Source organism: Leptopilina heterotoma, unplaced genomic scaffold (assembly GCF_015476425.1).
Source record: "Leptopilina heterotoma isolate Lh14 unplaced genomic scaffold, ASM1547642v1 Lhet_8, whole genome shotgun sequence".
NCBI lineage: Eukaryota > Metazoa > Arthropoda > Insecta > Hymenoptera > Figitidae > Leptopilina > Leptopilina heterotoma.
Window position 1 is genome coordinate 318,463 of NW_025111180.1, and position 23,717 is coordinate 342,179.

Genomic DNA, 23,717 nt, shown 5'->3' on the forward strand with positions numbered 1-23,717 from the left:
AACCCCCTACAATTGTTTACGAACAAATACTAATTGATACACCTGCCTACAGTACATTCTAAACGCAAAGTAAGCAAGAAGGAAATAAGCAAGTAAGCATATAAGGACCCAGGCGGAAAAGTCGGACGAATGTCGGAATTTACAACCGGCTGGGATCCGCGCCCGTACAGACCGCAAGTACCGACGGTCTGTACCGATTCGGATCTGAAAAAGCAACCGGCGCGGTACAGATTATGCTCCGACTGTCGGATCCGTCTTCCCACTATTGTCAGTACCGGCTCGGTACTGGATTTCTTCCGCCGGCGGATCTTATTCTTCTGCGGCGTCGGAAGAATGACGGATATGTTAAGTCTGTACTGGCTCGGTGCTGGGCCGGATCCGACTGCGGATGTCGTCATTTATTGTCACATTATAAATCACATTATAAATTTATTTTTAATAAATGTGTCATAACTAAATAATTATTACAATAATTAATTGCATTATTTTAGAAAATAATGATTAATTAATAAATGAATTTAATCAAAATATTAAGTAATTATTTATTAAGAGTTTTTTCAAAATTAAACAATTAAAAAAATTTGTTTTGCACTTATAGTTTATAATTATTATAAATAAATTTATACTATTAATATAAATTTATTATTATTGAGATATTATTAATTAATATTATTGAGAATTAATAATAAATTATTAATATTAATAAATATTAATATTCATGTTAATAATTTATTATTAATTCTCAATAATATTAATGTTAATTAATAATATCTCAATAATAATAAATTTATTATTATTGTGATATTAATTAAAATTATTAATATTATTATGTTCAATATTATTATATTGAGATACAATTATTTAATATATTACATAATAATAAAAATATAGCTGTAGCATTGACGCGTAGTTATTCGACAAGTTTCATTTCAGCTTGTGACACTTGAGAGTATTTAAGATTTGAGAGTCCCATGCGAGCGTAGCATAGTGGTTAGCGTGCGAGATTTCGGTGCGTAAATATTCGGTTAGGCGTAGGTTCGTACCTCCAAGCGTTAGGATTTTTCAAATGTGTATGTAATAAAAAATTGCGTTTAAGTATATAAAAAAATAAAAAAAATGTGTAAAGTGAACTGTCAATGAATTGTCATCAGTATTTATCTTTTGCAATTAATTATTATTTTTTTATTGATATTTGTTGAAATTATCATTTGGATCCGATCCGGTTGTCAGTCGGTAGAATGCCAGCGCTCGGCTGGCTATTAAATGAAAAATCCACGGTCGGTAGAGTGCCAGGTCCCAGCCGGTTGAATTATACACGGAACGGCTTCTCCCGGCCGGTCAGCGGGCTGTAGAATGCCAGTTCCGAGCCGGTTGCCAGCGCGCTCCTGGCCTAGTCACTATTCGGTAGAATGCCCGTTCACATTCGGTTGGCAGGCGGTTCCCAGCCAGTACAGTTACACCGGCGTCAGTACGGGCTAGGATCCGCGCCGGTTGGAAATTTCCGCCTGGGGAAGCTTACTTCCTTATAAGCAGAAAGGAAACAAGCAAGTAAACAAGAAGGAAATTAGGAAGTAAGCAAATAAGTAGGTAAGCAAGTAAGCAAAGTAAGCAAGAAAGAAATAAGCAAGTAAGTATGCAAATAAGAAAGTAAGCTAGTAAGCAAGCAAGTTATTTCCTTTTTGCTTACTTGCTTACCTACTTATTTACTTACTTACATACTTACTTATATGTTTAATTGCTTACTTATTTATTTCCTTTTTGCTTACTTACTTGCTTTCTTGATTGCTTGCTTACTTACTTACTATTATTCATATTTAATTAAAATGAATAAATTATATGTTAAAAAAATAAGTATGTTATTGCCATTTTATATTTTCTTTTTACATGATTTAAAAGCATTTATTACATATTTGGCAATTAATAAGTGTTTAAAATAATTAATTAATTGAATTTTAATTTAAATAATAATAAAATGATTATTAATTAAGTCTAAATAAGTTGGAAAAATCAACTATTAGTGTGAAAGTCTTTCATTTGGCTGCGGGACACTTGAAATAAAGTATTTCAATCCAGAAAACTAAAACTTTAGGCAATCAAGGAAGTTTTACCGAACTATTCCTGAAAACTAACACTTTAAGCAAGTCAAGAAAGTTTTACCGAACTATTCCTGAAACGTTAGTGCCCATCAAGGAGGTATTTATTTAATTTACATTAAACGTTCAGTTTCAATTTTTTTTCAACTTTTACAGTACTAGTTCTTAAGGAATAAAGATATCACATTAGATTTTAAATATTGTTACCAAAAAAATAATATAAAAATTATTAAAAATTACGATTATGCTACTATATCCCAACTTTATTGAAAAATTCGGTAAAATGTAAGGAACAAATTTTCTCCGTGTAGTAAAATTTGAAGCTGTTCTAGTTGAATGGTTTTTTCCGTGTGAATAAAGATCAATATCTTTATTTTATTTTTCTATTAGTACTTTTTGTACGATTATAGGTACAAAAAGATTAGGTACGATTAGGTTTTGCCCGGTTATGAATAAATAAATTAATTGTATTATCAAAGTTAAAATTCAATTTTAACTCTCGAGCACATTCTATTAGAAATGTTTTTATAATTTAATGTTTGCAATAAAAATTAAAAACTTAAATTTTACACTTAGAAACTTTATAATTAATTTATTTTATATCGACAAAAAATTATTGTAATAAATATTTAAATTAAAGAAGAAAATAAATAAATTTCGTTCATTTGAACGTTTAGAACTTTAGGATCATGGTATTTGAATCATTCGGTCCTCTCTGGTTAATATTTAATAATAATTATAATTACTTTTCTATACGCATACTTAGAAATTCTATATTAATTACAGTAAAATTAATTAAATCGTTAATTACACCCACACTGGAAAAAATAATAGGCAGAATGTGCTTTTTACTCCGGCAATTTTTCCCTTAGAACAAAAGCAATACGCGTAAAGCAATTGTTTCTTTTAAAGAAAGCAATTTTTGCCTTCAATAAAGGCAAAAATTGCCTTAGTTTAGGCAAAAATTACTTTTTTTTCAAAGAAAAAATTGCTTTACGTGTATTGCTTTTGTTCTTAGGCAAAAATTGCCTGAGTAAAAAGCACATTCTGCCTATTATTTTTTTCAGTTCAGAAAAAAGTTATTTATTTGACTGAAAATTTTGGTTTTGGTTCAAATAATTTTAATTAAAAAATTATTTGAACCAAATAAATATTTTTCTCTCCATGTATTGCAAAAGCCCTTTTTTTGGCACATTTAATTTTGAATTTTGTAGCTATTTGCAAAAAAAATAAAATGTACATATAATACAAGCTTGAAATTAAACTTTCTCGTATATACACATGAGAATATTCTCGGAAATTTTAGAACTCTACATGTACATTGTTGAGATTTGAAAGTCAATGACCGGTTGACATACTTTACTTCGACGTTTTTGACATACCACATCGTAATTAATTCACTATTCACTCAAACTTAACCTTGTTATATATATATATATAGAAAAAAAAAGAAAAAAAATGTATATATACATTTTTTTTCTTTTTTTTTCTTCCCTGTAAAACTAGTTTCAACCACACATAAACGCCCCGTGAGTGGCGTCTTCAGTATTCGAATATTTCGAGTCCATTTAGTTTCATAGTTTCTTCCATTAGAAAAAAAGTTAACTGCATTTTTAAAAAAAAGGTTTGTCAAATTATGTTACCACTTAAAAAAAATTATTTGATTTAAATAACCAATTACTTGTCTATTATCTAATAGATATTTAATTGCATCAAATAATTTTTAATTTCAATCAAGTAAATTGTATTTGAAAAAAATTTCAGTATCGAAACCAAAGACCTCTCTTTTTAGTCATTTTTTTCTAAAATTTTAGTAAAGAAAACTATAATCTCTAAACAAAATAGTAATATTTTAATATAAAAATTATTTTGACTTTTACTTTCAAATTAATTATTTTTTAATTGATTAAAATTAAAATTTAAAGAGTAATAATAATAAATAATAATCAATAAAAAATTGATTGTGTCATGACGTGCTCATAAAATAATAATTAAATCCGTCAATTTTAATTCAACTTTTCCTACTGAGTAATTAATAATTCTATTCATTTTTTATTCAGATTACAATACAAAGTAGTATAATATGTAATTTAAATTTCTTCAATTATTTATTTGATTAATGTATGAATCAATTACATACTTAAAAGAAAAAGATACATTTTGCGTTTTACACTATGAATTTTAAATTAAAAATTTAAATTTAAATAAACGATGATAAATTTATAATCATTTAATTTTTTTTTCTTTTTCGATATGGCGAAAACGTGAATAGAAAATGTTTTTGTTACTTCTCTTGAAATTAAATGTATCGATGCACGTGTTTCTGTTTTTTTCTTTTTTTGACAATAACTTGACAATTCTTTGCTTCCCCTTTTAGATGCTTATTGAAGAAATAAAATAAAATATTACGTTCAAATTATCAATTTGAATAGATTATTTTTATTTCTTTTATTTCTATAGTTCAAAAAACTTGAACCGATGACATTTTATTTCTTCTATTTCACTCATTGAAAATTCATGTATTACAAATGCGATAAAAAATTGAAAATTTTGAATATTCGAATAAAAAAACAATAGAATAATTTAATATTTAATTTTAATATTTAATTTCGTAAAAAGTAATTAAATAGAAAAATTGAAATTTAAAAAAAAATTGAATTTGAAATTAAATTTAAAATTTAATAAATTTATAATAAAAAAAACTGGTAGTAGATTAATAATAGTTTTAAATAAAGATAAATAAAACTATTGACATTTAAATTAAATATTTTATTAATTTAAATTACCGTTTAATATTTAAATGGATTATTAAAAATATTTTCAAATTTTTCGAGGGAGAAAACTTGAGATTAATTTTTCATTAAAATATCATTGACAATTTTTTTTTATTTTGCACCCGCAAAAGAGTGAAAGTTTTTTTCTCATTTAGATAAAGAATTAAATTTGCTTAATGGCCATTTAAAAAGTTGTTGACACTTTTTCTAAATGTAATTCTCTCGTTTATATTTTTTCTTTCTTTTCCTCTCTGTTTCATTCTTTGTAAGAAGAAAAGTTGTGCGCTTTTTTTTGTATAAAATGGAGAAAAAAGAGGAAGAAGGATAAAATCGCAACTGTGTGGAAAGAGAAGAGAAAAAAATAGGAAGAAGTAGAAAGAGAGAGAGAGAGAGAGAGAGAGAGAGAGAGAGAGAGAGAGAGAGAGAGAGAGAGAGAGAGAGAGAGAGAGAGAGAGAGAGAGAGAGAGAGAGAGAGAGAGAGAGAGAGAGAGAGAGAGAGAGAGAGAGAGAGAGACAAAAAATTATCCACGGGTATATAAAGGAAAAAAAGAAGAAGAGGAGAAGACTCATCATCAATAATACAAGTATAACGGGTTTTCATGTAATGGGGACGGGTCCTCGGCCTTCCTCCTACTTCGTGACTTGGTGACCGCAAAAGGCCGGGACGCTGACCTAGAATCTAAACCAGAATCCGTTTCTCGACCATCGTCTGATCTTTTCCCTTACATTACGCATAATGCTCGCCTCTGCAAAATCCACTTTTACACCAGAAATAGAGAGAGAAAGAGACGAATAGAGACGAATTAAGTAATATATTCTCTCCCCTCAAAAAATGTTTTCTTATTTCTTTTCTTTACCGAAAAATTAATTTCCTCGGAATTGGATAATATATTATTTTTTTATTTATAGTTATTCAAAATTCACTTTTAGACGAGAAATAGGTAAATAGGTAAATCGATAATACACTGTAAAAAAAGGGAGTTAAATTTTAACTTCCCAGGGGATTCTATAAAAGTCGCACCCATTGGAGAGTTAATGCCAGGGGAGTTAAATAAAGAGAGTTTAAATTTCACACCCAAATGCTAACTCCCCAAAGAAAAAATAACTCGCGCGGGTGTTGAATGAAGGGAGTTAGAAATTAACTCTCTTTTGGAGTTGATTTTTAACTCGAAAAATTTAACTCCCGAGTCCGTTAACTCCCTAAATTTTTTACAGTGTAATATTTATCAAAATTTAATAAGTAGAAATTATCTTTCCCCGTATACCGAAAATTAATTTTCGTCAGAAAAAACCAATGGAAAAAATAGTTTTTTATAAAAGAAAAAAAAACAAAAAATGCTGACATAATAAATATCCAAAAGTTGCAAGAAATTTTGACAGAAAATATTTTATAAACTAAAACAAATATGTATTATTGATAATAATAAATAATCAATTATTAAAAAATTAAAATTATTTTTTATTAGTTATTAATAAAAATGAAAATTATAAATTATTTTTTAATAGGTGGCGTAATTTGAATTTGAAAAAGAAATAAATGAATTACGTTCATTTGAACGTTCAGAAACTTTTAGAGACATTTCAATTTTGACAATAATTAATTTTGAATATACTAATAATAATAATTTTTCAATGCAAAATAAAACGTTTCCATATCTGCATAGAAAATTCTCGTTCTGTAGAAAGGAGTTCGTGAAAGGAAAATCCCCCCAATGGGAATCCATACAAAATCGTGTAATACTCCGGCTTTGCCTGTTTCCATTTTTCTTATGGGAATCCATATAAAATTCTATGGTATTTTAGGTGACGAGGGAGCGAACTCTTTTCTTTTCATTTTAAACACTGTTTTATATCAACAAACAATTGAAAGAAAATTTTCTTTTAAGAAAAAGTATTTTGTAATTTTCTTTCTTATTGCAAGAAATGAAGAATTCAGAATTTATTTTCTGCGTCCTAAAGAAATTTTATAATCTCAATCGAATTTTCTTTTTGTTCAATAATTTTCTTTCGTTAGAAATTTAATTATAAAATTATTGAATTATGATAAATATTATCAAATTTTAATAAATTTATTGAAATCCGGACAATTTAATTTTTCAGTGGAAAAAAAACAGTGGGGAAAATATTTTTTATTTTATTTATTAAATGTTGATAAAATATTTTAAATTTTTCCCCATTTTTTCAGTTTTAATTTACGAAAATTTATATAAATATTTATTATCATAAGTAAAAAGTAATAAAATATTAAAATCCGAACAAACTAATTTTTCGATGAAAAAAAAATAGTGGGGGAAATATTTTTTATTTTACTTATTAAATTTTCCTGAAATACACGGAGAGAAAAAAAGTAAGCGGCTCTACCTGTCGGTAGAGCGGTTGCGTTAAATGCGAAACAGCCGTTCAACTTGAGGTTAAGCACGCTGCTTACTCTCGAGGGGAGAACGGTTCTCCTTTTTGGGAAAAGCGGGTACACTTTTTGGAAAGTAAGCGGCTCTATTTGTGTGGAGAAGAGAACCGATACTCCTCAAAAAGTATAACCGTTCGACGTTTGCGGCGCAACTGCTGCGCTTTATAAAGGGAAAACAGCGCTCTCTTGCCAAATCAAACGGCTCACTTTTTTTTCTCTCCGTGTAGTTGAAATTTTCTCACATTTTTTCAGTTTTAATTTACGAAAATTCATATAAATATTAATATAAGTAAAAAAAATCAATAAATTTTTGGGTGGAAAAAAAATAATGAGAAAAATATTTTATATGAAATTTTGAGAATTAAAATTGAAAAAATGAGAGAAAATTTGAAATAATATTTATCAAAATTTAATAGTAGTACCTAGAATAAAAATTATTTTTTATTTGTTTTGATGATTTTTTCTAAATTGAATAAAAAATTGTTTTAGCGAAAATAATAAATGAAAATTCATAATAATTTATTTTTGTTCCTTATGCGTGTAATTATATAGACGATTACATAAGAGTTATATCCGTTATTTTATAAAGAGTTTAAAAAGCACTGTAGTGATAAACATTAATAGGTAGCGAGGCATTTTCTGCGTTATGTATTTATAAGTATGAGAGAAAGAGATGGAGAGAATTTCTAAAGATCATTTTGCCATGTGTGACAATACATCTGTCGATTACAAAATAATAATTTTATTCAAGGTGAATCTATACATTACAAGACTTACAAAAGCCTTGAATTCATCTTTCAAGCAACATCACTTGTTCAATTTATTGTCTTTATTAAATTGACAATCAAATAACTTTTGAGATTGTTTTAAGATAAATGTCCCAAAAATATTCTTGAGAGTAAAATTTTTTTTTGTAAATTCAATTTTTAGTGAGTAATAAAATGAATATTAATAAAATATTGAATAAAAAAATAGTCATTATGAAAATTTGTAAAATACTCCTTAATTAAAAATTAAAAATTTCTTTCCTGTAAATAGAAATTAAAATAGTTTTTTTTCTGATTTCAGGAAAGGAGAGCATACTGATTCGAAATGAATTTAAACGCTTCCACGTGTCCGCTTGCCAAATCTAGGAAAGGCGACAAACTGAAACATCTAGAAACATATAACGATTGTCTTCTTCTCTGAGAATATCTTCCAAAGAACAAACAAAAAATAGCAGAAGGAACATTTTGCTCGTTTCTCCTGTTAAGCAAAAAAAAGGTCGACTTCTTCTCGTCTCTTTTTGTCATTTATTGCAAAAAAAATCAAAGAATTCTAATTGCTTCCTTTTTATTGACAAACGTCGTCAGCTTTACTATTTTTGACTAATTAATTTTCACTGAAACGCTTCCAAAGAAAATAAAAGACGCATCAAAGAAAATATGGCTACAATGGCTTGTGGAGAGTACACATCTGTTAAAGACTTTTATCGAGATCGATCAATTTTCATCACTGGAGGCACTGGCTTCATGGGCAAAGTCCTCGTTGAGAAATTACTGAGGTCCTGTCCCGGAATTAAAAATATCTATCTTCTTATGCGACCCAAAAAGGGACAAAACGTTCAGCAAAGGTTACAGGAACTTCTCAATGCGCCCGTGAGTAGATTTATTATTAATTATTTAATCTCATAGTCGTTTTTTTGAAAATTAAATATTCGAAAATTAATCTCTAAATTTTAATTTCAAAATTAGTTTTTAATTTTAAAAATGAACCGTTAATTTCAAAACGAGTCGTTAATTTTGAAAATTAATTTTTATTTTTAAAAATAAAACGTTAATTTTAAAATACAGTAGCTCATGAATATGTCATAAAAATTATTGGTTGAAATAATTATTTAAGAGAATTGTTTTAGATGTAATTTTTAAATCGTTAAATCTTTAAGTTTTCGAATTTAAATTAAACCGAATTTTTCTCTAGGAAAAATTTTACTTGACAGTATAATATAGTAGATGTAGTAAAATTTTTTTGCATAATTTCAATTATTTTCAATACAATTTTAATAAAATTTCACGAAAAGATTCAATTAATTTCTAAAATTTTAATAAATTTTTCGAAACGATTGAATTATTTTTATAATAAGACTCCGTCAGAAAAATTACAATTTGCATGGGGTCTTCGGATTATTCTGTAATTTGGTGAAGTTGTTATATTTGATAACAAAAATAAGTGTACCAAAGGATTTTTAAAAATTTTCAAAATTGTAAAAGTTACGCCATTTTGAATTTTTTTATAAGATTTTTTTCAAATGTGAATATTTCCGAAACAATTTAACGGATTTGAATAAAATTTAAATATGTTATAGTTAAAATCATGTCCTTTCAGAATTTTTCAGAAGAAAAAAAAAATTTTTGTTTTTTTCCAAAAAAAAGTAAAAAAAAATTTTTTGAATCGATTTATTAAGCACGGGACCGATTTTTGAGTATTTTTCGATATATAATAAAATATTCCTTATAATTTCACCTTTCATTTACAAAAAAGAATTTTTGTGGAAGCGCGACCGCGTTTCAGTGCCAGCGCAGTATCTTTTACCCGGGACGCCTCACAGTGGGATTTTTTACACTTTACTCTTCAAAATTGTCTAGAACCTACAAATTTTATTGGATTTTGATGTTCTTGGTCTTAAATGAAAGAGGATAAAATTTCTAAGAGATCTCTTCAAACCGATTTTTGAATTTTTAATTGTTTATTTATTTTTTTGTTACTCAAAGTTAACAATTTAAAATATTTTTGTATAAAATACTGTTTATTTTTTATTTTTCCATTGCACAAGATCGAAATCAATTTAAATTAGTCTAGTCTGACCACCTGACAAATAATAATGCATAATACAGTTTATTTAAATTATTAAAAAAAACAATTTAAATTAACAAATAGATAACTTTGGTCTTTTTTTAAAAAATTGTTTTTTTTGTAGACAAATTTATGTTTATTTAAGTAATGTATGTCTATTTTAAAAAAAAAATGATTTGAAAGTTAACAATTATCATTGTTATTAATAATTGTATAACCAATAATCTATTTTCTTTTGTAAAAGATACTGCGCTGGCACTGAAACGCGGTCGCGCTTCCACAAAAATTGCAATATCTCGAAAACTATCAATGTCTCCATCGTTTTCTTTTTTGTAAATGAAAGGTGAAATTATAAGGAATATTTTATTATATATCGAAAAATACTCAAAAATCGGTCCCGTGCTTAATAAATCGATTCAAAAATTTTTTTTTTTACTTTTTTTTGGAAAAAAACAAAAATTTTTTTTTTCTTCTGAAAAATTCTGAAAGGACATGATTTTAACTATAACATATTTAAATTTTATTCAAATCCGTTAAATTGTTTCGGAAATATTCACATTTGAAAAAAATCTTATAAAAAAATTCAAAATGGCGTAACTTTTACAATTTTGAAAATTTTTAAAAATCCTTTGGTACACTTATTTTTGTTATCAAATATAACAACTTCACCAAATTACAGAATAATCCGAAGACCCCATGCAAATTGTAATTTTTCTGACGGAGTCTTACCCAAATAATATTTTTATCCAGAACAATTTTTTAAACTACTACTTATTAATTTATAATAAATTATGCTACATTCCCAAGCAAAATTTTATACATTTATTATTTAATCTTTTTTCTAAGGAAAATTTGACTACATAAAACACATTAAGTATCAAATAATTAATTACTGTAACATTACCTGTAATGTAATATTACCTGTAATTACCTGTAATCAATATTACTTTAACATTACAGGTAATGTTACAGTAATTAATTATTTGATACTTAATGTGTTTTATGGATTGGGGTACAAAAGATCCAATCTGAAAGGTCCAAGACGAAAGGTCCAATCCATACACAGAAAAAAATAAGTCTTGAATAAAGTCTACAAACGAGCTAATTTTAAGATGTAACAAAAAGTAGTCATCCTAGACTCAAAATTAGTTTGTAAAAAGAGTCTTAAAAAAAGTCGGTACTCAGGCTTGAATGAAGTCGCTATGTAGTCTTAAAAATAGCCGATAGCCAAAAAGTGGACTTAAAAGTAGTTTCCTTTTAAACTTCAATTTACTCGCAAGTCAATATAGTGACTAAAATAAAGCTTTCTTAAATACTTAAAAGTAGTAAATAATACAGTTCAAATTTATTTTTCTATTGAATATAAAGTTATAGTTATTAACTATATCAGGAGATGCCGGTAACAGATTTTAATATAAGCATCTGTAAGAAAAGTTAAATTAGCTATTTAAAATAATAAAATGAAATTATTTATTTATTCTTTTATTATTGAGGTTTAATTTTTCATCTACTTTCATGATGACATTTGTTAACATGTACCTTATAAGTGTCATTATTTAATAATAGACAAGAAATCGGTTAATTGAATCAAATTCATTTCAGTTCAGTGTAACTATGCTTGCACATAATATAATAAAAACTTTTCATACATATTTGTTTTAAATTTATCTTCTATGTATAAATATAAACGAGTTGTAACAATATATAAAAGTCACCATTTTGTATAAGCATTTCGATACTTTTCGATTTTTACTGCGCAACTTTTTCTCTGAATAATATTGTAGCAATGAATTTATTTATTTATTTTTTTATTTTATTTATTCGGTACACAAAAATATGAAAATCTATAGGTGATTAACAGATAAAGGAAACACGTACACTCAAGGCAACGCCACGACAACTAATGACACGTCACCTGATCACGCCCAAGCGCGTCTCCCCTTCCAGAGGACTATAGACGCTAGGGGACTAAAAACTAGTCTACATTTCGAATTCATTTTATCTGTTGAGTTCTTAAAGTTTCTACTAGTCTCGCTGAGACTACATTTAAGACTCACATATAAAATTAAGTCATAAATATTTATTGCTTTAAGATTAAGGCGTGTTAACAATACTCTTAAGTTAATTATGAGGCTAAAATATCGTTACAGACTAAAATTAAGCCTGATTTTAAAATTAGCCCTTCACAGTTTTAAGACTTTTTTTTCTGTGTAAGGTCCAAAAATTTATTTATCCAAAGTACAAAAAATCCAAGAGTACAAAAAGTCCAAAATTGCAAATTGTCCAAAATATGTATAATTACACAGGCCTGCAAATTTTGGCTTAGTTCTGTTACAGAAAAAGTGGTAGGTGATTCTTATAGCTTTTTTGACGTAGAATACGAATCCGATTTCCAAAATGGCCTATCACGTCAGGATTTCTTGTAATATTGACTTAAATAGCCAAAAAATGGCTATTTTGGCCACTTTTCGGAATTTTTTTTGGTTAACCAAAATTTTTTTTCAATTTGCGAAATTGCATCGTATAGTACTATATCTAAGCTTTAAAACCCATTTTTCAAAATTGCTTTACGTTTTTTTAAAAAAAAGTTATGTAGATTTGAAATTAAATGCCATTTTGAACTTCTTTATACCTACATTTGTCTAAATAAAAAAATTTCAAATATACATAACTTTTTTTTAAAAAATCGTAAAGCAATTTTAAAAAATGGGTTTTATAAGGAAGCAATAAAAACAATAGAACATATATTTTTTTGCACTTTTTATCTTTTTGAATTTTTAAATTAAAAAAAATGAAATAAAAACAATAGAAAATATATTTTTTTTGTTTGGACTTTTTGCCCTTTTGGATTTTTAATTTTTTGGATCTTTTGATTTGGACCTTTTGTACCAGAACGAGTTACCGTATGCCTTATACCGCAAACATTTCAACTTGTAGAATTCGCAAACGGTTGAATGAAATTAAGCAAATTTGAAACAATGGTTTATTAATTTAACAATAAATATTCTTATATTTTAGCAGATACTAATAATAATCACAGAATTCGTTATTAATCTATTAATATATTTATTTAGTGCTTTTATTTAGTACCTAATAACATTTAATTTTTTTTTTTATGAAAATAGTAATTATTTTTAAAAGAACTATTAGTATTTGGTCTAAACCATTTTTAATTCCTGCGGTTCTCCTTTAACTTGAAAAGCACGATTTGTTACTTTACATAATATTTTTAATGATAATAACGACCCACGGTATTTGGCGCACAAGTTGAAAACGTTATTCAATTACCGTGTTGATAAAATAAAAATAAAAATACGTTGAATCATAATTTACCACGAAGTTTTGACTTTAAAAATACATTAATTAATCGAATATACAAAAATTTACAAGTTTAAAAGTATTAATAATAAAAAAAGCGATTTATATAAAACACGTACAATATGAAAGTAACTATTTGAATTTTTTGGGTTAACAAATTAAGTCATAAATGACAAAATTTGCCAAAAATAGCGAAACCACGGTAACTCATGCACCCACGGTAATACCCACATTTACTCTACAAATTTTTCTTCTTAATTTTTAACCCAAGTAAACCCTCCAAACGCTAAAATAAAAGAAAGATGGGGAAACAGTACTTAGTTTTTATTTTTTTGTCACAGATTTTCCGAAAATCCAAGAATTTCAAGTAAATTAATAATTCTTTGCCCGGTAGCAATTTTTTTCTTTTCATAAATATTTATTCTAATGTCAGAAGCCTTTTAAAAAAATTGCAAGTGATTCTAAGTCGGGGAAAGCAGTGATTTTGAATTTATTTGTGTCACGAATTTTCTAAAAATTTCGAAATTTCAATGATCCCCAAGTTTTGAACGTTCAAATGAACGAAATATTTTTTATTGAAGATATTTTTATAAATTACTAATCACAAAAAATTTAAAAACTGAAATATTTACGATTAGAAACTCAGTTATTACATTTTTGGATAGTGACGCAAAATAATTGCAATAAAAATTTAATTTGTAGAAGAAATAAATAAATTTCGTTCATTTGAACGTTCAGAACTTTAGGATCTTAAATTTCAACTTAATGATTCTTCGACTCGGTAGCAATTTTTTTCTTTTAATAATTGTTTATTTCAATGTCACAAGCTATTTAAAAAAAACTTTCAAGTGGTTCCAAGGCGGGGAAAGCAGTGATTTTGAATTTTTCTATTGTAAATCTTCCAAAAATCCCGGAATTTCATTTCAATAACAAAAATCAATGCTTTCCCCGACTTGGAACAGCTTGGAATTTTTTTAAATAGCGTCTAATATTAAAATAAGCAATTATCAAAAGAAAAAAATTGCTACGGAAGGGAGGAATTATTAATTTACTTGAAATTCTTGGATTTTCGGAAAATCCGTGACAAAAAAATAAGAACTACACGGAAAAAAATAGTCGCAGAAATTTTCAGCGACTAATCGAAGACTCTCGGATATGAACGAATCTTTTATAGACTTTTAGAAATGTTCTACGATTTTAGCAGAAATTCTCCAAAAAAATTCGAGGACTTTCTAGAAACCTAGTAGCGGAAAACAGTCTCGGAATTATTCTAACACTTCATAGAAGGTTTCGTCGACGAGTCGCGGAAAATGGTGCGCACAAAAGTTGCGCGCGTTAAAACCAATAAACACTGTTTTTTTAACATTTTTTTTTAACAATTTATGACAATTGATTGTCAAGATTATTATTATTTTTATTATTCAATGTGTCGATATTAATATATACATTAAAAAATTCTAAATAATTTCCGCGACTGTCAATTAAAAATTAGAACGCTGTAGAGTAAATTCAGGTTTGTAATTTTCCGCGACTGTGGCGGAATCGTTTACATGCGCGTGGAGTCTTCATTTTCTTCGACAGTCGCGGAAAGTTTCTTCAAATGTAGTCTATTTCTTCAAAAACTGTGAATATGATTTTTAAAACACTTTCCACTAAATCCGAGAGTCTTCAACAAAGTCGAGGAAAATTTCCGCGACTTATTTTTTCCGTGTACTGTTTCCCCATCTTTTTTTTCTATTTTAGCGTTTGTAGGGTTTGAAGAAGAAAAAATTGTATTGTTTTTGCCAACTGCCAGCTATGTTTAATTTGATATTTCTATTTTACTTTATAAAAGTTCGCATTTCTTAAAATTGTCCAGAGTTTATGCAACCGGTGTTAAAACACGATTTTTCCTTCTATACAATTTTCAAATTTTTTGATAATTAATACAATCTAGCAGTAATTTTTATCTTTAAGTGGCATATTTTAGAAATATAATTTAATGATTTTAAATAGTTTCTTGCAAAACAGAAAAAAGTGATTTTTTCTTATACTCAAGTTCATGAATTTTTTTCAATAATTAAAAATTTATATTTATTTGCAAACACTACTGGATTATCTTTTAGTTAAAACTTTAGGAAATACATAATTAAAAGTGTTAAAGTAGGATTCTTTAGAAGTAATTAAATTTCAAAAAGTTCTTAAATTTCAATCTTTGAAATTCTAATTGCTGTAAAAGTAGTATAATATTTAAATATAAACAATTATTAGATAATTTGTTTGCTTCCTTAAAATTTTAAAGTTTTGAATAATATTATTCAAAAATTCTAGAAAATTAATTGAATTTTAGAAGTCTTGTAGTTCAAATTTTTAAGTATTTCGAAATTTAAACAAATAAAGAACAATAAGTAGAAGGGAATAATCAAGGTCGGACCACCTTTTGATTTTTGTTTATAACGTTTTTTTAAAAATGAATTTGGTCAATTGAATTATATTGTTGGAAAGTTCTGTTTAATAGGAATGTTTTTTCTGCACAAAGTAAATTGATTGGTTTTAAAATAAAAAAGTTATAAAGATTTCAAAAAAAAAAATTTGTAGTCCAGGTTGGCCCTTACAGTCAAGGTCGGACCATGTTGGAAACTCAAAGGGCATTACCGTTAAAAAATAAAATAACATTTTTAGCGTTACGAAAAATGTATCCTTTATTGTTTACAATTTGTAAAGAGTTACAAATACAAAAAACAAAAAAGTAAAACGTTATTGTTACAAAAAACTAACTTAATGAAATAATTAACAAAATTTACAGGATTTAATATTTTTTTTCTAATATCTTTGGCAAAATGTGTGAGTATGTGTGTTTACCAATGTTTTTTTGCATATTTATTAAAAAAGAATCTGTCAAATTCATGTACAATTATAAATGGTGGCCCGACTTTGACAAAATGCACCATTGTCGAATTGTTCTAACCAAAAAGAGATATGTTTTCGGATTCGATTTTTCACTTTGTTTTTTTTTCAACCATGAGTCCCAAAAAATTTCTGCATGCTTGCCTTGACGATTCCATGTTTTTTTTATATTTTATTAATGGTTTTTCACAGGATGCACGAAACTTTTTTTGAGCTTTTTTTGTACCGAAGTCATAAAAACACTACATTTAATTGTCCAAAAATTGAATATAACCTAGACTATACTCCCCTATTTAAATATTTATTTTACAAAAGTGTGTTACGTCCGTAACCTATTACTCTATAAGTTATATTACTAATGTATGTGTGCTCTTATAATAATTGTATTTATACCTTATATATTTTTTAACTCTTATAATCTATATTTTAATTATTGCATTATATTCAGTATATTTCTCTATTAAAATATTGTAATTATCATTTATACACATTTCTATTTTATTATTATATTTAATACATTTTTCTATTTTAATATTGTATTCTATTGTCATATATTATTTGCATATTAATTATTGTATGTATTTTACTTTGTATTTTGAAACTGTAACACTCTAAGAAAGGAAAGTAATATTATTATATTACTCATGTAAAAAGAATAACGATGAAGCGACAATTTGACAACCTTCTAAAACGTAGGCCGGACGAAACAAAGGAAAAGCAGCAAACCCCGAGAAGCTTAGGAGAACAACAAGCGCCGAGAAATTTAACTAAAGGCGATACGTACAATCTCCTGAAGGAAATATCAACAATGCATAGAAAAGTTCTTTCGCTATTAACTAGCACAAGGAGAAATGAATTTCAGCACGCGTACAATTTTTCGGGATCATTACAGTTATGAAAATTCAATATAAAAAGGGCAAGCAGTTTCATTCAGACAGAGAGTAATAATTTGAAAGCCAACCTCATAACATCTTCAGTGCAGAGAGTAATAATTTGAAAGCCAACCTCATAACATCTTCAGTGCAGATAGTAATAATTTGAAAGCCAACCTCATAACATCTTCAGTGCAGAGAGTGATAATTTGAAAGCCAACCTCATAACATCTTCAGTGCAGAGAGTAATAATTTGAAAGCCAACCTCATAACATCTTCAGTAGAGAGAGTAATTTTTTGGGAATCAACTCACACATCGATCTAGTATTGCTCTAGTGTAAAGAGTATATCATCAACGAGTGAATTACATCTTCAAGTTTTATTTTTGAAACAAAGTTCGAATCAGTATTTTAAAGTACAACTTAATAATTTCCAAAAAAATATTAAATTGCCCAGTGAGAAATTGCCAATAGACTTTAATCGGTCCAATATTGGTTGCCGTGCTGGGCGCCGATTGACTCCCAATATTGGACCAATATGGGCTGATGCTTGGGATGTAACGGGTTCGCCAAGCATCGGTTGTTAATATTGGTCCAATATTGGCCGAATATTGGCAACCAAGAAAAAAAAAGTTTTTAAATAAATTTTTTTAATTAAATAATAATAATAAAAAATTAATGTTTATAATTTTTGTTTAATATATTCATTTGTTTAATTATTTATTTTTAATAATTCATGTAAATAATAAATAATTTATTATTTATAAATTATAATTATTTAAAAATGCAACAGCTATTAGGAAATAGCATTCTGCAAAAAAATTCTATCATTGAAAAATCAATGATAGGCTAGAGATATCTGCGTCATTAAATAGATTCGCAGATATACTCTGGTCTCGCGACGAATCTCTCGATACTTATATACACTGGAGTCGCCGTGTCAGTTGCGAGAACGGTTACAGCGTCCCTCTTGCGGCAGAGATAAGAATTGTCACGTAAACTGCTAAATCGCTTTACCGACGGCCTTATTATATACACTGGAGTCGTCGTGTCAATTACGAGAACGGTTACAGCGTCCCTCTTGCGGCAGAGATAAGAATTGTCACGTAAACTGCTAAATCGCTTTACCGACGGCCTTATTATACCCGCAGTTTACGTGACAATTCTTATCTCTGCCGAAAGAGAGACGCTGTAACCGTTCTCGCAACTGACACGGCGACTCCAGTGTATAAAAGTATCGAGAGATTCGTCGCGAGACCAGAGTATATCTGCGAATCTATTTAATGACGCGGATATCTCTCGCCTATCATTGATTTTTCAATGATAGAATTTTTTTGCAGAATGCTATTTCGATTATTTCCTAATAGTTGCTGCATTTTTAAATAATTATAATTTATAAATAATAAATTATTTATTATTTACATGAATTATTAAAAATAAATAATTAAACAAATAAATATATTGAACAAAAATTATAAACATTAATTTATTATTATTATTATTTAATTAAAAAAATTTATTTAAAAAAATTTTTTTCTCTTGGTTGCCAATATTCGGCCAATATTGGACCAATATTAACAACCGATGCTTGGTGAACCCGTTACATCCCAAGCATCAGCCCATATTGGTCCAATATTGGGAGCCTTTATTGGACCGATGATTGGTCTCTTGGCTCCCAATATTGGACCGATATTGGACCGGTAAGAAATTTCTCACTGGGTGGAAATAAACCCAAGTATCAACGAAAGTCTAATATTGAAACGCAGTTCCAAATTTCAACAAATCTTATATCGAAGTATAACAAATTTCGAAGCATCGAGATTTGTTCAAGAGGCGACAACTGTCTGGAAGAAAGCAGATATTTTCAAAATACAATACACTATCTCATTAGTGTAAACAAGAGGATCAACACTCAACCATTAAGAACAACTGTCACAGGCCCCATTGCGTCTAGCCCTCAACACCATTGGAGATCGGACAACCAGATACAACCACCAGTTCATACAACACCAGTAATCGTTATTCTTTAAAAGTGAGATTTTCTAAACTCAATTATACTCATTGTATTTTGTCAATTCTTTTCTTTCTTGTTGGTTTTTAAATAAATTATTCTCTCAGTACATTTAGTAGGCTCAGTGACTTATCCTCATCCCAAATTAGATTCATTTATGAAACTAATTTAAAACGAGGAACGTTAGGTATATTTAAAAAGGTTTCTTGTTTTTGACGTAACAAGTGATTAAAATTTTGAAAAATTTAATTTGGAAATTTTGAAAAATTAGGTTTTTGAAAATTAGTAATTAAAATTTTTTAAAGAAAAAGGTACTTGAATTTGAAATAATTGAAACAATTGGAAATTTTGTAAAATTTTACATTTTAAAGAATTTTATTTTTTCATAAATTGCATAAAATTTTGTCTCATTTATTAGGAGCCACTCAAGGATTTTATCTGTTAAGCGTAGAGACATCCCTGAGTGCAATCCCACATCTGGCGATTTTCTTCTGGGTTTTCTATTGTACACTCGAAACTCTTTTTTTCTACAACTTTTTGCTTTATGGCAGCCACACGTCGATTCTCATTAAAGCCCAAAATATGTATATTCATTTTTTGAGAAGAATATTCAATTTATTTAGTTTTTAATTTATGTAATTTTATCCTACTATAAAATTGCACATTTTAAGCTAAAAACGTCATTTTATCTCTATTTTTTTAAAAGATAGCATTAAGCTGAATAAAGCTGTGTAAACAATAAATTAATTATTATTTTTTAATTTCAAAAACAAAAATTAATTGTACACACCTTAAAGAATATCTGTGAATTTTTTCAAATTTTTCCTACTAGCAGTTTCGCTTGTGGGGAACAGGTGAAAGTATAGACTTGTAAAAAAGGGCTGAAAAACTGTGTTTTTTGGCACATTTTGTGTCATAGCTACTGCAAAAAATTTTTTGTGATCTCGAAATATACTTTTTTTCATTCTCAAGACTTTAAGCTTTCATAAATTTTTTTACCAGAATGTTGAGAGATTTTTTTTCAATGAGATATAAACAAAAAAAGCCAGAGTCCCTTTCTTTTGTCCCCGACTTTAGATTGTAATATAATTTAGTTGAAATAAATAATTAAAAATTAGACAAAAAAATAAATAAAATTTTCAAACAATAATCAAATCAATATAATTTAAGATGGCAAATTATAATAAAAACAAAACACAAATAATTAACAACAATGCAAATTTATATTTGAACAAAATCACAAATTAAAGACTCGAGTCAAAATAAAACGAAGTTGAAGTCCACAACGTTTATCAACGAAAAAAAATTATTTAATACATTCAAGTACTATTTTTAATTTAATATTTAATTGTAAAATAATTATTATTAAAATATAAACATCAATATTTTTTTCTAAATATTTTTGTGTTAATATTGCTGCGTCATTTTTAATTAATTTACTAAGTAAACAATTTTTTTTCGTTGATCAACGTTGTGGACTTCAACTTGGTAAAATGAATAGGATTATCAAAATCAATTATATCACGTCCAACACATACATACATTCGCACACTGTTAATAATTATAAATAAGATCTATAAATGATAATCATAAAAAATACACAGAAAATTGAAAGAATATAAGAAAAATGGCAATTATTAAATGAAATTTGAAGATAGGAAATTTAGACAATACAATTTATAAAATACTCATCGCTTTGAGAAGGGAAGCTTTGTTTTTATTTTATTCTGAGGTCTTTTGTTTCCTCCTTACGAATAATCCCAGGTACAGTGATTTGCGCAACGATAATTTTTCACTCGAACTGGATTTTGTAAATCAGCGTCCTTCCGATTCTCCTTCTCATAAATCGTCTCACAAGAATTTAGACCCAAATTCCGCCTAATGGTAAATTAACGCCACACTAATTTTATATAAACGAAAATAAAAAATAAATATATGTACTCTACAAAAAAAAGAAAAGATTGTTCGAAATTATACTCAGTTACCTTGAGGTCTTCGGCGATGGACACCCAGGTATGGCGCGGAAAACTCCCCTTTCCGAATGTGAATAGCGAATGAGGAGGAAAATCGGACGGAACGCAATTTTGTCAACTCTTAGAGATTACTCCCATACTTTGCCTTTTCCCCGAATTCACGATCGGTTTCTACGAAACCTCACGACACCAAATCACTATTAAAATTTGTCATCCCAGGCGGAAAAGTCGGACGAACGTCGGAGTTTACAACCGGCTGGGATCCGCGCCCGTACAGACCGCAAGTACCGACGGTCTGTACCGATTCGGATCTGAAAAAGCAACCGGTGCGGTACAGATTATGCTCCGACTGTCGGAACCGTCTTCCCACTATTGTCAGTACTGGCTCAGTACTGGATTTCTTCCGCCGGCGGATCTTATTCTTCTGCGGCGTCGGAAGAATGACGGATATGTTGAGTCTGTACTGGCTCGGTACTGGGGCGGATCCGACTGCGGATCTCGTCATTTATTGTCACATTATAAATTAAATAATTATTACAAGTAATTGCATTATTTTAGAAAATAATTATTAATAAATGAATCTAATCAATATATTAAGTAATTATTTATTGAGACTTTTTTAAAAATTAAATAATTAAAAAAATTCCTTATTAATTAATATTATATATTATTAATTAACATTAATATTATTGAGAATTAATAATAAATTATTAATATTAATAATAATATTAATTAATAATATCTCAATAATAATTGAATAATTGTTTCTCAATATAATAATATTAAAGGTAATGATATTAATAATTTTAATTAATATCTTAATAATAATAAATTTATTGTTATTGATATATTATTAATTATAGAGTGCCAGATCTTAGCCGGTTAAATTATACACGGAACGGCTTCTCCCGGCCGGTCAGCGGGCGGTAGAATGCCAGTTCCGAGCCGGTTGCCAGCGCGCTCCTGGCCTAGTCACTATTCGGTAGAATGCCCGTTCACATTCGGTTGGCAGGCGGTTCCGAGCCAGTACAGTTATACCGGCGTCAGTACGGGCTACCCAGGTAGAAATTGACGACCGGGATGGTACCGGCCCGGTACAAACGGGGGATTATAAGTGCCGGGGCGGTACCGGCATAAGACCGTAATTTTTACCGTCTCGGTACCGGCAAATTGCCGGATGATAACTGCGGCAGGTATCCGGCATACGTACCGGGCCGGTACCGAATTGTCCACTGGGGCGGTACTGGCCCGGTTATTGTAGGAAGGCATTTAGTGCCGGTTCATTACCGGCTGCACAACCGGCTAGGTACTGGTCCAGTACCAGCATAAATCTGTTCATTCCACCGGCGCAGTACCGGTAAATTGCCAGATGATAACTTCGGTAGGTATCCGGCAACCGTACCGGGCCGGCACTAAGGAATTGAACTCAGGACCCTGAGGCTGCAAAGTCGACACCACATCCGCTAACCTAAACCTGCATATGGAAAGTAAATGCAAAGTGAGCTTATAAAGTCCAACCGACATTCCACCTGGCAGCAGTACCGGGCTGGCACTAATATTCAACCGGTGCGGTACCGGGCCAGTATTTGTATTTTCTAATTTATTTTAATTCAATTTAAATCATTAAAAATAAATAAATAAAAATAGTAATTATAAATAATAATAACCGCCCTATTCACCGGCTAAATACCGGGCCGGCACCAATAAGCAACCTACTCGGTATTAATATAATTGCCGGCATAACTAACTAATTAATTTATTATTAATAATTAAATTAATAAATTAACTAGCAGAGCTACGCGCGCTAAAGCGCGCGCGATATTTCTACTTTTGTCTTATTATACTTAAGACCTTATTTCATTGTGTGTATATAAAAATGTTTTTTTGAAGAATTTTAAAAAAACATAAAACACGAAAACCAAAAATTAAATTTAACATACTGAGCAGTTTCACGACATAAATATAATATTTTTTTATTTTTATAATTATTTCCTTAAATTGTCAGTTTTTAATTTAGTCAAGCGATAGAAAAACTTTATATAAATTCATCACACATTAGAAGAATTATTTTATTGAAGTATTCTTCCTTCTTTGTCAAAAGATTGACACCGAGATTTATTGATAGTCATGATATAAGCCGCGGTATAAGCTTAGGGGCCGTCCATAAACCACGAGGACAATTTTTCACCAATGTTTGACCACCCCCCATCCAATAAAGAACAAAAATTTTTACTTTATGCAATTGACCTTAAATTTGTCACTCGGTGGTTTCTAGGGTCGCTGATTACGAACAGATGTAAGTTTTCATAAATTTAAAATGGCGGAATTTTCTTTTTAATTTATGCAATTGACTTTAATTTTGTTACTCGGGAGTTCTTATACCAGTCAGGTAGGTGTAAATGTCCTAGGAGCGCTCACTGACAATTGACTTCTGTTTTAGCACTTGCGCCGACTCACAACCAGCGAGCGTGAATAGAAATTTTTTTAAATTTCTCTTCCTCATATTTATATTAGCCACTTTGAATTTTTGAAAACAAACATCGTATTCGTAA

At 28.5% G+C, this 23,717-nt stretch overlaps 1 protein-coding gene across 2 annotated transcripts in view; it reads left to right on the forward strand.

Moving 5' to 3' along the window:
• Positions 1 to 23,717, forward strand: part of LOC122510976 (putative fatty acyl-CoA reductase CG5065) — a 115,778-nt gene that overhangs the window by 68,640 nt on the left and 23,421 nt on the right. For both annotated transcript variants that reach the window (XM_043625938.1, XM_043625939.1), the window contains exon 2: positions 8,343 to 8,911. In XM_043625938.1, the coding sequence (XP_043481873.1) occupies positions 8,699 to 8,911 (213 nt within the window). In that variant the 5' untranslated portion in view covers positions 8,343 to 8,698. The remainder of the gene's footprint in view (positions 1 to 8,342; positions 8,912 to 23,717) is intronic.